Source organism: Globicephala melas, chromosome 6 (assembly GCF_963455315.2).
Source record: "Globicephala melas chromosome 6, mGloMel1.2, whole genome shotgun sequence".
NCBI lineage: Eukaryota > Metazoa > Chordata > Mammalia > Artiodactyla > Delphinidae > Globicephala > Globicephala melas.
Genome location: NC_083319.1, coordinates 10771023 through 10787790, shown reverse-complemented (window position 1 = coordinate 10787790; position 16768 = coordinate 10771023). Strand labels below are relative to the sequence as shown.

The window sequence follows — 16768 nt, the reverse complement described above, 5'->3', positions numbered from 1 at the left end:
AGATCATACTCCTTTAAGTTTACAAATGGGTCTGACCAAACGAACTGTGTGGAAGGTGAGCCTCTGAAACAAATAATGTCACTTTGATTATGGAAGGGCATTTAAAAATGCTGTCTTGATCAATATGATCTGAGCTTTTAGGATTTCATTTGTAACTCCTCAGTTTTCCCTCCTACCAGGTATGTATCGATGCATACTTCTGCATGCTGTGTTCAAATCAGGACAATGCTTTATGTTTTCCATTTGCAATTCACTTACTAATAATGGTAGTATAGCTGCCCAATCTTAGAAGCAATTTCCCCTATTTGCCACCGCTTCAAGCCATACCGATTATCCAAGACTTGTCTGTTTTACATAGGAAATAAGAAAATAGAAATAAGAGAATATAAATTTCAAAAATAACCAAATCTGTTAATTTAATAGGATAAAGTATCACCCAATTCATCATGAAATTTTGAATACATAAATTGAAATTCATGAATTTTTCATGAGATTTCAACATAATCATTCAATTAAATTCAAAAAGCATTTATAAAATGTCTATTTAAAGTAAGTTGAAATATAAAAACAAACTTCTTTGAGCTACATGCATGAAAATTAGAAGCAACCCCCCCCACCCCCGCCAAATAGCTTTGCCCAAAAAACAACATCTATTTTTAGAATGAAACCATGAATCTGCCTATCCATGTTAGAGTTAATCTGCACCATTTCAGATAATATTGTCTTTAAAAATCAAATAGTATTTACATTTGAAAACCTTAAATAAATGGGGAAAAATCAGTTTGCTTTCATTTGGGTCACAAAGATGAAATATATTAAGATACACAAAGAGATAAAAAGCACTGCGGTGGTATATATTAGTCAAACTGTTACTAATAAAAAATGGACCCTCACTCTCCTTTAACTGTAAAAATCCTTTACCGGTGCTGCTGCTGGAACTTCCAGAGTTTGGTGTAAACATCAAAAGTTCTTCCAAAATAAGACTGCCACTGCTTCTGCCCATACTGTGGCAAATCTCTGTAATGACAAGTAAACATATATTAATTTTAAAACTCGTATGCTACTTGGAAATTGAGTCTTATGATGATACAAACTGGATGGATTTAAAGCACTTGCATTCAGGCTTTCCTTAAAAAAAAAAAAGTTACATTTTTTAGGGCAGAAATAGTTCTATTACGGGGGTCCAGTACACATTCTTTCCTGTTCTTCTCTCCTACCTCTGACAGCTCATTTGTAGGCTCCTCTGCAGATGCCTCTCCCATGAGGTTTCTAGCACTATCTCCCTTCTTTCTGGGTGCTCGTATTCGTACTCACTTATATACCGATAACTTCCACATGTTTGTCTTCAGCTAAGAACTCAGCACTTGGAAAAACATTGCTTTAGGGAATAAATCTAGAAGTGGATGTGCAGGTGGTATTGTTGTTCTCAACTATTCTACCCCCTCCCTATAAGTGAAACTATATATCCTTGTCCTTGGGCCTGGCCATTTAACTTGCTTTGGCCAATGAAATATAAGTTATCTACCACATGTCTGAGAAGAAGATTTAAGAGGTATTACATGGTTCAGCACTTTTACTTTTCCCTCTGACCTAAGACCAAGATAGGGCTGCTCCTCAGCCTGGAACACAGAAGGCACATTTAATGGAACCTCAGAACTGCAGACAACTTGTAACTAACATGGGAGCCGGAAATAAATTTCTACTATAGTAAGGTACTAAAATGTTGGAGTTATTATAGCAGCTAGTAGAGTTATTACAGGAAAAGCCAGTAGAGAAACCGGTACCAGGAGTAGGTTACTGTCCTAAGAAATACATTATGTGACACTGGCATTGAGACTGAGTGTCAAGTAACTTTTACTGAAGGCTGTCATATAATACAGTGGCAAAACTGCATTTGCCTGCAATAACTTGGAAAGTAGATAATGTGACTAATGAACTTGTGGATTTATACAAATAAGCCAGGAAACAGTATGCTATTAGGCACACGTAACAAAATATGAGAAAGAGATGAACTCAAAAAAGAACTAGCTGCGAGCAGGGCTGAAAAGGAAAAGAGGAAATCCACAAATTCCAGAACTTTCAAGATTGAAAAATACAACAATTTCTAATGCATAAATGTAAAAGACCCAGTTGAGAAATGCTAGCTATAAGCAGCTATAGACAGTCTCATCCCCAGGGCAAAGCCTCTTCATTAAAGCCTGTGAAGAAATTTATGAAAGTGGCGCCAAGTACATTCTTTCAGGGGGACAAAATAGATCTGGGGAAAGAATCTAAGGATTTGGCTGTCTTGTAGAAGGCTGATAAGCTCAAGGTTACCTGTAAAAGAGTCTAGAAGAGAGAGAGGGGAGTGTCTCGAAATATTGTGGGCATGGCTATTGGTATGTGGAAGCTAACCTGAATCAAACAGACAGAGTCAATGAAATCCTGAGAGCGTTGTACTCTCAAAAGCCATTTGTGTTATAAAGGAATAATAAATACTCATTGATTACATCATGGTACACTTCTTATCTCACTCATGCAACTGTGGACAGCTAGTAGTGGATGGCCTCCCTTGAATGTTTAGCCTGGCTGGCAGCTAAGGTGCTGGGTCACATGTTTCTCATCATCTAACAGGCTAGCTTGGGTCCATTTACATGAGGTGGTTGCAAGGATCCCAACAGCAGCAAAAGGGAGGGCAGCTCAGATATGCATTTTTCTTTTTAAGACTTTCCATCATCTTTGCACTGTCCCATTAGGCAAAACAAATCTCATGGCCAAGCCCAGCGTCAGTGTGAGAGGGGGATGACTCATGGGCATGGATATGGGGAAGGGAATGACTTTTAAAAACAATCTGTCACAGAGACCTTATGCTTTTCTTTCTTTTTCAATTTGTTTAAAAATAAACAAATATATATATATATATATTTATTTATTTATTTATTTATTTATTTATTTATTTATTTATGGCTGTGTTGGGTCTTCATTGCTGGGCACAGGCTTTCTCTAGTTGCAGTGAGCGGGGACTACTCTTCGTCGCGGTGCACAGGTTTCTCATTGCGGTGGCTTCTCTTTGTTGCGGAGCACGGGCCCTAGGTGCACGGGCTCAGTAGTTGTGGCGTACGAGCTTAGTTGCTCCGCGGCATGTGGGATCTTGCCAGACCAGGGCTCGAACCCATGTTGCCTGCAGTGGCAGGTGGATTCTTAACCGCTGCGCCACCACGGAAGTCCCTCTTTTTCAGTTTTGAAAATATGTCTCTTAGAAAACAAAAATACTATACAATGTATAAAGCAAGAAATAAAAAACACCTTACTGCTTCTCCTTTCTAGTTCCCAGAAATAACCACCACTGAAAATGCATTTTCTCTCTATATTTAAATATATGTCAGTTTATCTATTATTTTACATAAATGGGATCAAACTATATATAATATTCTCTAACATGCCTTTTTAGTTTAATAATATATCAGGTTTCTTTAATGCATATAGAATTACATCAATATTTACTGTGTAGAGTGTCGTATATAATGAACCAATCTACTTAACCAATCCCCTCCTGATGGACATTCATATTGCTTCCAGTTTTTCCCTGTCATAAAAATGCTGCAATAAACATCTACATACTAATAAACTTGAATAGTTATGTGATATGAATAAAAGGCAAATTTCTGTAAGTGGAATTAATGAGTAAAAGAAGATGTGCATTTCTGTACCAGATGTTAAGACAATGAGTAAAAAAGCAAAAGGTTTTCCTACCCAAAATTTTCAGACACTACAATACAAGACTGAACTAGCAATTCCAGTTTTAAATCTATTTCCATTACCCTTACGATAAGTAGAAACTCATTTCAGATTACCGAATAGGTTAACTACAGACACTAGTTTCCAAATTTATTGCAAGTTTTTATCCTTTTTATGTCTCCATGGATCTCTAGTGAGAGGGTGCATTAGGAAGAGCTAATCAGTTATTTTTATTTTTATTTTTTTTAGTTATTTCTGAAATATACATTTTAAAATACTAACTAGAATTATGACTTATAACATTATACCAGAACATATAAGATTTTTAGGAATTTCATGTATGTCTGAAACATTTATATTAACATATTTCCATACAAATAACCCAAAGAAATTTTAGTACTAGTTTTGTTTTTTTTAAGTTTTTATTTATTTTTTTATACAGCAGGTTCTTATTAGTCATCAATTTTAACACATCAGTGTATACATGTCAATCCCGATCGCCCAATTCATCCACCACCACCACCACCACCACCGCTTTCCCCACCTGGTGTCCATACATTTGTTCTCTACATCTGTGTCTCTATTTCTGCCCTGCAAACCAGTTCATCTGTACCATTTTTCTAGGTTCCACATATGTACATTAATATACGATATGTGTTTTTCTCTGACTTACTTCACTCTGTATGACAGTCTCTAGATCCATCCACGTCTCAACAAATGACCCAGTTTCGTTCCTTTTTATGGCTGAGTAATATTCCATTGTATATATGTACCACTGCTTCTTTATCCATTCGTCTGTCGATGGGCATTTGGGTTGCTTCCATGACCTGGTTATTGTAAATAGTGCTGCAATGAACATTGGGGTGCATGTGTCTTTTTGAATTATGGTTTTCTCTGGGTGTTTGCCCAGTAGTGAGATTGCTGGATCATATGGTAATTCTATTTTTAGATATTTAAGGAACCTCCATACTGTTCTCCATAGTGGCTGTATCAATTTACATTCCCACCAACAGTGCAAGAGGGTTCCCTTTTCTCCACACCCTCTCCAGCATTTGTTGTTTGTAGATTTTCTGATGATGCCCATTCTAACTGGTGTGAGGTGATACCTCACTGTAGTTTTGATTTGCATTTCTCTAATAATTAGTGATGTTGAGCAACTTTTCATGTGCTTCTTGGCCATCTGTATGCCTTCTCTGTGGAGAAATGTCTATTTACGTCTTCTGCCCATTCTTGGATTAGGTTGTTTGTTTCTTTAATATTGAGCTGCATGAGCTGTTTATATATTTTGGAGATTAATCCTTTGCCCGCTGATTCATTTGCAAATATTTTCTCCCATTCTGAGGGTTGTCTTTTCGTCTTGTTTATGGTTTCGTTTGCTGTGCAAAAGCTTTTAAGTCTCATTAGGTCCCATTTGTTTATTTTTGTTTTTATTTCCATTACTCTAGCAGGTGGATCAAAAAAGATCTTGCTGTGACTTATGTCACAGAGTGTTCTTCCTATGTTTTCCTCTAAGAGTTTTACAGTGTCCGCTCTTAAAATTAGGTCTCTAATCCATTTTGAGTTTATTTTTCTGTATGGTGTTAGGGAGTGCTCTAATTTCATTCTTTTACATGTAGCTGTCCAGTTTTCCCAGCACCACTTATTGTATATCCTTGCCTCCTTTGTCATAGATTAGTTGACCATAGGTGCATGGGTTTATCTCTGGGCTTTCTATCTTGTTCCATTGATCTATGGTTCTGTTTCTGTACCAGTACCATATTGTCTTGATTACTGTAGCTTTGTAGTATAGTCTAAAGTCAGGGAGTCTGATTCCTCCAGCTCCATTTTTTTCCCTCAAGACTGCTTTGGCTATTCGGGGTCTTTTGTGCCTCCATACAAATCTTAAGATTTCTTTTCCTAATTCTGTAAAAAAAATGCCATTGGCAATTTGATAGGGATAGCACTGAATCTGTAGATTGCTTTGGGTAGTATAGTCATTTTCACAATGTTGATTCTTCAAATCCAAGAACATGGTATATCTCTCCATCTGTTGGTATCATCTTTAATTTCTTTCATCAGTGTCTTGTAGTTTTCTGCATACAGGTCTTTTGTCTCTTTAGGTAGGTTTATTCCTAGGTGTTTTATTCTTTTTTGTTGCAGTGGTAAATGGGAGTGTTTCCTTAATCTCACTTTCAGATTTTTCATCATTAGTGTATAGGAATGCAAGAGATGTCTGTGCATTAATTTTGTATCCTGCAACTTTACCAAGTTCATTGATTAGCTCTAGTAGTTTTCTGGTAGCATCTTTAGGATTCTCTATGTATAGTATCATGTCATCTGCAAACAGTGACAGTTTTACTTCTTCTTTTCCGATTTGGATTCCTTTTATACCTTTTTCTTCTCAGACTGCTGTGGCTAAAACTTCCAAAACTTTATTGAATAATAGCGGTGAGTGTGGGCAACCTTGTATTGTTCCTGATCTTAGAGGAAATGTTTTCAGTTTTTCACCCTTGAGAACGATGTTGGCTTTGGGTTTGTCGTATATGGAGGTTATTATGTTGAGGTAGGTTCCCTCTATGCCCACTTTCTGGAGAGTTTTTATCATAGATGGGTGTTGAATTTTGTCAAAAGTTTTTTCTGCATCTATTGAGAAGATCATATGGTTTTTATTCATCAATTTGTTAATATGGTGTATCACATTGATTAATTTGCGTATACTGAAGAATCCCTGCATCCCTCAGATAAATCCCACTTGATCATGGTGTATGATCCTTTTAATGTGTTGTTGGATTCTGTTTGTGAGTATTTTGTTGAGGATTTTTGCATCTATATTCATCAGTGATATTGGTCTGTAATTTTCTTGTTTTGTAGTAGCTCTGTCTGGTTTTGGTATCAGGGTGATGGTGGCCTCACAGAATGAGTTTGGCAGTGTTCCTTCCTCTGCAATTTTTTGGAAGAGTTTGAGAAGGATGGGTGTTAGCTCATCCCTAAATGTTTGATAGAATTCACCTGTGAAGCCATCTGGTCCTGGACTTTTGCTTGCTGGAAGATTTTTTTTTTTTTTTCCTGGTACACAGGCCTCTCACTGTTGTGGCCTCTCCTGTTGCAGAGCACAGGCTCCGGATACGCACGCTCAGCGGCCATGGCTCACGGGCCAGCCGCTCCACGGCATGTGGGATTTTCCTGGACCGGGGCATGAACCCGTGTCCCATGCATCAGCAGGCAGACTCTCAACCACTGCGCCACCAGGGGAAACCCTGCTGGAAGACTTTTAATGATAGTTTCAATTTCATTACTTGTGATTGGTCTGTTCATATTTTCTCTTTCTTCCTGGTTCAGTCTTGGAAGGTTATACCTTTCTAAGAATTTATCCATTTCTTCCAGGTTGTCCATTTCATTGGCATAGAGTTGCTGGTAGTAGTCTCTTAGGATGCTTTGTATTTCTGCGGTGTCTGTTGTAACGTCTCCTTTTTCATTTCTAATTTTATTGATTTGAATCTTCTCCCTCTTTTTCTTGATGAGTCTTGCTAATGGTTTATCAATTTTGTTTATCTTCTCAAAGAACCAGCTTTTAGTTTTATTGATCTTTGCTATTGTTTTCTTTGTTTCTATTTCATTTATTTCTGCTCTGATCTTTATTTCTTTCCTTCTGCTAACTTTGGGTTTTGTTTGTTCTTCTTTCTCTAGTTCCTTTAGGTGTAAGGTTAGATTGTTTATTTGTGAGATTGTTTATTTGCGATTTTTCTTGTTTCTTGAGGTAGCCTGTATAGCTATAAACTTCTCTCTTAGAACTGCTTTTGCTGCACCCCATAGGTTTTGGATCATCGTGTTTTCATGGTCATTGTCTCTAGGTATGTTTTGATTTCCTCTTTGATTTCTTCAGTGATCTCTTGATTATTTAGTAACGTATTGTTTAGCCTCCATGTGTTTGTGTTTTTTACGGTTTTTTCCCTGTAATTCATTTCTAATCTCATAGCGTTGTGGTCAAAAAAGATGCCTGATATGATTTCAATTTTCTTAAATTTACCGAGGCTTGATTTGTGACCCAAGATGTTATCTATCCTGGAGAATGTTCCGTGCGCACTTGAGAAGAAAGTGTAATCTGCTGTTTTAGGATGGAATGTCCTATAAATATCAATTAAATCTATCTGGTCTATTTAAAGTTTATGTTTCCTTATTTATTTTCATTTTGGATGATCTATCCATTGGTGTAAGTGAGGTGTTAAAGTCCCCCACTATTATTGTGTTACTGTCGATTTCCTCTTTTATAGTTGTTAGCAGGTGCCTTATGTATTGAGGTGCTCCTGTGTTGGGTGCATATATATTTATAATTGTTATATCTTCTTCTTGGATTGATCCCTTGATCATTATGTAGTGTCCTTCCCTGTCTCTTGTAACATTCTTTATTTTAAAGTCTATTTTATCTGATATGAGTATTGCTACTCTAGCTTTCTTTTGATTTCCATTTGCATGGGATATCTTTTTCCATCCCCTCACTTTCAGTCTGTATGTGTCCCTAGGTCTGAAGTGGGTCTCTTGTAGACAGCATATAGATGGGTCTTGTTTTTGTATCCATTCAGCAAGCCTGAGTCTTGTGGTTGGAGCATTTAATCCATTCACGTTTAAGGTAATTATTGATATGTATGTTCCTATGACCATTTTCTTAATTATTTTGGGTTTGTTTTTGTAGGTCCTTTTCTTGTCTTGTGTTTCCCACTTAGAGAAATTCCTTTAGCATTTGTTGTAGAGCTGGTTTGGTGGTGCTGATTTCTCTTAGCTTTTGCTGGTCTGTAAAGCTTTTGATTTCTCCATTGAATCTGAATGAGATACTTGTTGGGTAGAGTAATCTTGGTTGTAGGTTCTTCCCTTTCATTACTTTAAGTATATCACACCACTCCCTTCTGGCTTGTAGAGCTTCTGCTGAGAAATCAGCTGCTAACCTTATGGGAGTTCCCTTGTAGGTTATTTGTTGTTTTTCCCTTGCTGCTTTCAATAATTTTTCTTTGTCTTTAATTTTTGCCAATTTGATTACTATGTGTCTCGGCGTGTTTCTCCTTGGGTTTATCCTTTATGGGACTCGCTGCACTTCCTGGACTTGGGTGGCTACTTCGTTTCCCATGTTAGGGAAGTTTTCGACTATAATCGCTTCCAATATTTTCTCAGGTCCTTTTTCTCTCTCTTCTCCTTCTGGGACCCCTATAATGTGAATGTGTTTGAGTTTAATGTTGTCCCAGAGGTCTCTTAGGCTGTCTTCATTTCTTTTCATTCTTGGTTCTTTATTCTGTTCCACGGCAGTGAATTCCACCATTCTGTCTTCCAGGTCACTTATCCATTCTTCTGCCTCAGTTATTCTGCTATTGATTCCTTCTAGTGTAGTTTTCATTTCAGTTATTGTATTGTTCATCTCTGTTTGTTTGTTCTTTAATTCTTCTAGGTCTTTGTTAAACATTTCTTGCATCTTCTCGATCTTTGCCTCCATTCTTTTTCTGAGGTCCTGGATCATCTTCACTATCATTATTCTGAATTCTTTTTCTGGAAGGTTGCCTACCTCCACTTCATTTAGTTGTTTTTCTGGGGTTTTATCTTGTTCCTTCATCTGGTACATAGCACTCTGCCTTTTCATCTTGTCCAGCTTTCTGTGAATGTGGTTTTTGTTCCACAGGCTGCAGGACTGAAGTTCTTCTTGCTTCTCCAATCAGTTATTTTTATTTTTTTTTAATCAGTTATTTTTAAATTGAAGTTTCTGTTAGAATCTTTAAGACTCTTACCAAGTGGCTACTGCTAGGAAGACAGTATTTTATATAAAAGCATTAGGCAGCAACATTAACTTCATGAGAACTGATAACCCTTGAGTGCTTCTTTAAAGATACTATGTAAAGCCTCTCTGCAAATTTTCAAGTAAGCATTTGCCTACAAGTTCCTTTGCATTTCCAAAACTGACAAATTTAATAAACCTCAGTAATACATCTTATTAAGGGAGAAAACAGAATTGGAACTCAGTATTTTATTTCATGACTATATAATTTCAGGTGTTCGGTGGAAAGGGCTTTAGGGGAAGGGACTTTTCTATGAGGGCTAAAAGCACATAAAATGTGGTCGGCCTAAAAGGGTTAGAACAAGGCTCCAAACGTAAGTTGTAATATACAAGTATTTTCTGATTTATAGCTATGAACGATGTAGACTAAATTCTATACAATTTTTGTTAAAAGAATTTAGTGCATCTACCATTCCAGTCTGAACACTCAGCTATAAAGACAGCAATGTCTTTTTCAAAACAGTGTTTAAGTTTTTTTTTAAAAAAAACTTCCTAAAGGGTAAATCCCACGATCACCCTTTTTCTAGTTAAACATATCGTAGAAGCTATTATACTCTAATAGGATTAGAGTCCAAAATTAACTAAGGTACTTTATAAAGAGTCTTAGATAAATTCCTCTACTATTCAGAGCTTGACTCTGGTTTTAAACTCTGAATATACCATCTGGTCATTATTACTGTCAGTAGAGATAGGAAATTAATGGTCCATGGAATTAAATTAAATGGGGCTGTGTGAATTATCCCATAAGCTAAATGACCTTCTATTTCACATTTTGCAAAGGCACCTCTGTTATAAATTGGCTGCTCATATTCTTTTGCCAAGTTTTCAGAGGAAATCGAAAGCGCGATGCTAATCTCACTCTGTTTTAAAATCCTCAACTCTTATCAGCGAAAGTTGGGAGACTATTAGGGCAAATGATTAAACCTACTTCTCAGAGATGTTGTCGAGATGGCACTTAAGAAGTTTCTTCCAAGTTTCTATAAATTGACCATCTTTACTAAACTGAATTAGCTAAGATCATTGATGCCTACCGACACCTAAAATCCAAGTCCAATAGCTACTTTCCAGTCCTTATATCAGTGCTCCCTATGACACTGACATGGCTCATCACTTCTTCACCATCTTGTAACCCTCTCTTCTTTCTGTTCTAACAGTCTCTTTCATTGGTTTCTCTTTCCTTAGTCCGGTCCTAAAATGCATGGCTTCCCCAGCATAGGTATGTGTAATACACATAAACACACACACACAGACACACAGACACACACACACTAAAATGAGGATCAGAAAGCTTAAATGATTTGCCTGGGAACTCATGGCCAGCAAATTGTTGAGTTATGACTGAAATTCATAACCCCTTTGCGCCTGTAATCTAATACTCTCTCCTTTCTACCACAGGGAAAAACAACCTAGATTTTGATTCTACATTAGTAAAGTCCTTCTCTGGGAGCTCACTCTTAGAATGCTGTTGACAATAACATTGTGACTTGTTTTGACAACAAGTCAAAAACTCTGAGTTGTGTCCTAATAAGCCGAAGATTAGGGCACACAGAGAGACATCTGGGATGCACGTCCTCAAAGAGACGACCATGTGAGATCAGAGCAAGAAAATGGCCATTTGCAAGCAAGCCAAGGAGAGAGGCTTCAGCAGGAACCAACCCTGCCAACATGCTGACCTTGGACTTCCAGCCTCCAGAAGTGTGAGAGAATAAACTTCTGTTGTTTAAGCCACCCAGAGTGTGGTATTTTGTTATGATAGCCCTAGCAAACTAAAATAGTAAGTGATAAGGTAGCCTTCAAATCCCAAAATACAAACGGGTGGGAACAAATCAGCAACAGCCAAAAGACCTGCACGCTATCAGTATCTGTGCAGGAAGAGAGAGAAGAAACAATGGGGACAGAGGTTGGACTATGAAGAAGAGAACCTCCCAAAACAGCCAGTATATATCCACTGGAAAGCACAGTGGACCATTATGAGAACAGAAGCTAAAAGGTGGAGGAATTCTGCCTGAGCCAATAGCCACATGTGGCTAATGAGTACTTGAAATGTGTCTAATTAGAATTGAAATGTGTGAAAGTATAAAATATTCAGTGTACTTCAAAAACTCAGTATGAAAAAAAAGAATCTCAATACTTTTTTTATATTGATTACATGTTGAAAGAAAATATTTTAGATATATTGGATCAAATAAAATATACTGTTAAAATTAATTTCACTTTTTTCTTTTTACATTTTTAAAATCTGCCTACTAGAAAAATTTTAAATCACATTTGTGGCTCACATTAAATTTTTGTCAGTCAATGCTTCTCTAGATCACGTGATTATGACACCTACTGCACCCTGGTGGCAGCCCTCCTCAACTGCAAGTGCAACTATTTTGGGTAGCAAACCATATAAAATGAAAGCAGGCATCACAAGCTTGTACAGATAGTTTAGGGTATTACCTCTGAAATAACATATACTTTATTATTACCTGTTCGCAGAACTTTGCCTCTAGGAAAGTATTAACTTTTTGAAGAAGGAAGAGAAAGGGGAAAAAAAAGAGGGACGAGAGAAGTAAGAGAGAGCGCAAGAGGGGGTGGGGGGAGAAAGGGGACAGTGGAAAAAACTGTTAATTTCCCAGTTATCCTTTCCTATATAGGAACCAGGGCATCCTAAAAATAGGCTGTTGAAGAAAGCATTGTAGATGATTTCTTCTTTACTTTGAAATATAAGGAGCATATTTAATAAAAATTTCTGCCATTATTTTTATTTAAGGTCAATACACTTCACTTTGGTGCACTTCGTTGCATATTTGTTTGTTTATTTATTGCCTCCAACATTTATTTTGGCTTTGAGTATTTGCTCCTCTGGAGTCAAATAATTAGTGATTTGCAGGCCTCTGCTGTTTCAAAAGTCATGGATATCACTGGTAGGCACAGGTGCATATCTCAAATACATGTCTCAAGATGCTGCCTTAAATAATCTCATCAAGTATTCCATTCTGCTTCGACAGTCTTAGTCACCATGGTAACTAGAACCCTGCAAGCACTTCGGCTTTTGATGGTTTTCTGACATTATTCAAAGCTATTTCTAACATCATTCTCACTTCATTATTACTGTAACTACACATGCAAGAGCTATTATAAGCAATACGCCATTCATTTAATCTATTTCTCACTCTCTGGACTATGTTTTCTTACACGGTGAGTGGATAGAAGAGATTATTTATTATGCACATATTTTAAGGAGGTATTTTCAGTCAAGTTGTAGTGATGTGCATGAACCTAGTCTGTCACACAGAGTGAAGGAAGTCAGAAAGAGAAACACAAACATCGTAAATTAACGTGTATATACGGAATCTAGAAAAATGGTACAGATGAACCTATTTGCAGGGCAGGAAAAGAGACGCAGATGTAGAGAACGGACTTGTGGACATGGCGGGGAAGGGGAGCATGGGATGAATTGAGAAAGTAGCATTGACATATATACACTACCATGTGTAAAATAGACAGCTAGTGAGAAGCTGCTGTATAGCACAGGGAGCTCAGCTCGGTGCTCTGTGATGACCTAGAGGGCTGGGATGGGGGGTGGGAGGGAGGTTAAGAGAGAAGGGATATATGTATACATGTAGCTGATTCACTTCGTTGTACAGCAGAAATTAACACAACATTGTAAAGCAATAATACTCCAATAAATAAATAAAGTTGGTCTAATAGATCTATATCAAGCCCTGCTGCCTGATATCAGAAAATGCACCTTTTTTACTTACTGTTGGAATATTTGGCTGTATATTGGGCCACTACAAAAATCTCACTCATTTAAAAAATATTTTAAAAAAGATATTCATGAAAAAAAAAAGATATTCATGGCTGGGAAAATGAAAAGGCTCTGACAACTTGGATGACAACTTACTACATATAAGGCGAAAAGATACACCTTCAAGAGTAAAGAGAAAGTTTATTGTACCCAAATAAGGCATTACATATATAGACACTCTAGCCTTTCATGCACTGAAACATACTTTTTCATTCTGCTCATAAACAGTTAAAAAGCCCAAGTGAGGGAATATAAGGGGGTTGCTGCCGTGCTGTTATGTTCTCTTTCTTTGTCCAAGTACAAGGCCCATGGATATGTTCAGTTTGCAAAAAATACACTTATAATACGTGTACTTTTCTGCATGCATATTAACACTGCAATAATAAGTTCAATAACCAGCTTGTGAACTCAAGAAAGAAAGAGAAAACACAAAGGAAAGCTTGCCAAAAGATAAGCACCAACAGTGAAGGGAAGGTTGGGAATCACAGGCCCCATGTTAAAAGCTGATTCTGGGACTTCCCTGGGGGCGCAGTGGTTAAGAATCCGCCTGCTAGTGCAGGGGACACGGGTTCGAGCCCTGGTCCGGGAAGATCCCACATGCAACGGAACAACTAAGCCCGTGCGCCACAACTACTGAATCCCACACGCCTAGAGCCCGTGCTGCACAACAAGAGAAGCCACTGCAATGAGAAGTCTGCACACCACAACGAAGAGTAGCCCCAGCTCGCCACAACTAGAGAAAGCCACGCACAGCAACGAAGACCCAATGCAGCCATAAAAAAAATAATAATAAATTTATTAAAAAAAAAATCTGATGCTATTCCACCTGGACTCCCACTTCACCCCTTTCCCCGAAGGTCCAAAACTGGTCCAGAGCCACTCCCAATATATTTCTCTTTCTCTACAAGCACTGTGATTCTGTTTTCTATTCAGACCAACACAAAAATGGGGGGTTGGGAGGGGGACGACCAAAAAAACTCTTATTTTAATTATTCCCAAGGAATCTTTTCTATTTCAAAAGAAATGTGCAAAAACTACATCAATGCTTGAAAGCAGAGATGTGTTTAATTTCCATAACTCAAAGAGGTTCTTCGGAGAAAAGTGTGGGGAAGAATGCCACACATCCCTCCAACCCACCACCATGGGCAACTAACAGACCTACAGATGTTCTGATCGCTTTCCAATCAAGGTCTAACAATGAACAAAACACTTCCATTTATATAAACAAGCACAGAAAATACACACACTCACATGCACCAGACACCGTGAGAAAATCAGCCCCCCAGAAGAGACCAAACTGAGTACTAAGAGCAAAGAGTCCCCACTAAGAGTTAATATGGCTTATAGAACATAAATTTAACAGAGAACTTCTGATAAAACAAGATCATGTAAAACATACTATTTTCACAATTTGCTTTTTAAAATTTAACCACATACTGTGGGCAACTTTTCATTTATACCTCCACCAACATCTTTTTAATAGTTCTATATTATTCTGTGTGTGTGTGTGTGAAATGAATTTTCTTTAAAAATGAAAAGAAAGGGGCTTCCCTGGTGGCGCAGTGGTTAAGACTCCGCCTGCCAATGCAGGGGACACAGGTTCGAGCCCTGGTCTGGGAAGACCCCACATGCAACAGAACAACTAAGCCCGTGCGCCACAACTACTGAGCCCGTGAGCCACAGCTACTGAGCCGGTGCACCTAGAGACCATGCTCTGCAACAAGAGAAGCCACCGCAATGAGAAGCCCGTGCACTGCAACGATGAGTAGCTCGCCGCAACTAGAGAAAGCATGCATGCAGTAATGAAGACCCAACACAGACAAAAATAAATTTTCTTAAAAATGAAAAGAAAAAGGAAGAGTCAAAGTACTAATCTCTCAGTAAACTACAGACTTGCATTGGCACTAGCCACATCTGCTCAAACAAAAACCCAAAAGCATATAGAGAAGATATATACTTTACTCACCATAAATCTAGTTTTTGTAGAAATAATTAAGGCTTGTTTAAAATGAAGGGGACCTGGGACTTCCCTGGTGGCGCAGTGGTTAAGACTCCACACTCCCAATGCAGGGGGCCCGGATTCGATTCCTGGTCAGGGAACTAGAGCCGACATGAATGCCACAACTAAGAGTTCACAGGCCACAACTAAGGAGCCCACGTGCCGCAACTAAGAAGGCAGCGAGCTTCAACTAAGGAGCCTGCCTGCTGCAACTAAGACCGGTGCAACCAAATAAATAAATAAATAAATATTTAAAAAATAAAAGTAAAAAAATAAAATGATGAGGACCCTTCACACAAAACACTGAAAATAAATCCCTGGTGGATTTGCTTACCCACTTTTCTAAGTCAGAATGATATCATGAAACGATCACCACAATAACTCACAATAATAACATCCATCACCATACGTAGATATCAAATTATTTTTTCTTGTGATGAGAACTTTTAAGATCAACTTTTTAGCAACTTCCAAATATACAATACAGTATTATTAACTATAGTTACCACACTGTACATTATATCCCTATTACATACTTATGCTATAGCTGTAAGTTTGCACTTTTTAACCCCCTTCACCCATTGCATCCCCGCCCCCCTCTTCTGCTGCTGGCAATCACCAATCTGTCCTCTGTACCCATGAGCTCGGTTGTTTCTTTTCTTTTGCTTTGGTTTTTGTTGTTGTTATTTTTAGATTCTACATAAAGTGAGATTATATGGTATTTGTCTGTCTTTGCGTGACTTATTTCATTTCAGCATGATGCCCTCAAGGTCTATCCAGGTTGTAAATTCCAAGATTTCCTTCATTTTTAATGGTTGAAGAATATTCACATATATATATATATATATTCCACAATTTCTTTATCCATTCATCCGTCAGTGGACACTTACGTTACTTCCATATCTTGGCTACTGTAAATAATGCTTCAATGAATATGGGGGTATATATATCTTTTCAAGTTAGTGTTTTCATTTTTTTCGCATAAATGCCCAGAAATAGAATTGCTGGATCCTGTGGTAGTTTTAACTTTTTAAGAACCTCCATACGGTCTTCTATGGTGGCTGCACCAATGTACATTCCCTCCAACAGTGCACAAGGGCTCCCTTTTCTTCAATCCTCACCAACATGTGGTATTTTTTTGTCTTTTTGATAACAGCCATTCTGACAGGTGTGAGGTGATATCTCATTGTGCTTCGATTTGCATTTTCCTGATGATTAACAATGTTGGGCACATTTTCATGTACCTGTTGACCATCTGTACATCTTCTTTGGAAAAATAACCAGTCAGATCTTCTGACCATTTTCTAATCAGATTGTTTGTTCTTCTGATTTTGAGTTGTACGAAAAGGATTAATTCCTGAACCCAATATAGTTCTAAGTACTCAAGAACTAAACTGAAATAGGTATCCTAAGCATTATAATAAATTTCTCTGACAATGAATAAAGTCCTAAAGATTAGATC

The 16768-nt window shown here is 37.7% G+C and overlaps 1 protein-coding gene across 1 annotated transcript in view; it reads right to left on the bottom strand.

The window, feature by feature from the left end:
• SCAI (suppressor of cancer cell invasion) overlaps positions 1-16768 on the bottom strand; it is a 137241-nt gene that overhangs the window by 47020 nt on the left and 73453 nt on the right. Inside the window, exons 4-5 of the mRNA XM_030858687.2 lie at positions 922-1017; positions 259-345 (exon numbers count right to left, since the gene is read on the bottom strand). Coding sequence (XP_030714547.1) covers positions 259-345; positions 922-1017 — 183 coding nt within the window. The remainder of the gene's footprint in view (positions 1-258; positions 346-921; positions 1018-16768) is intronic.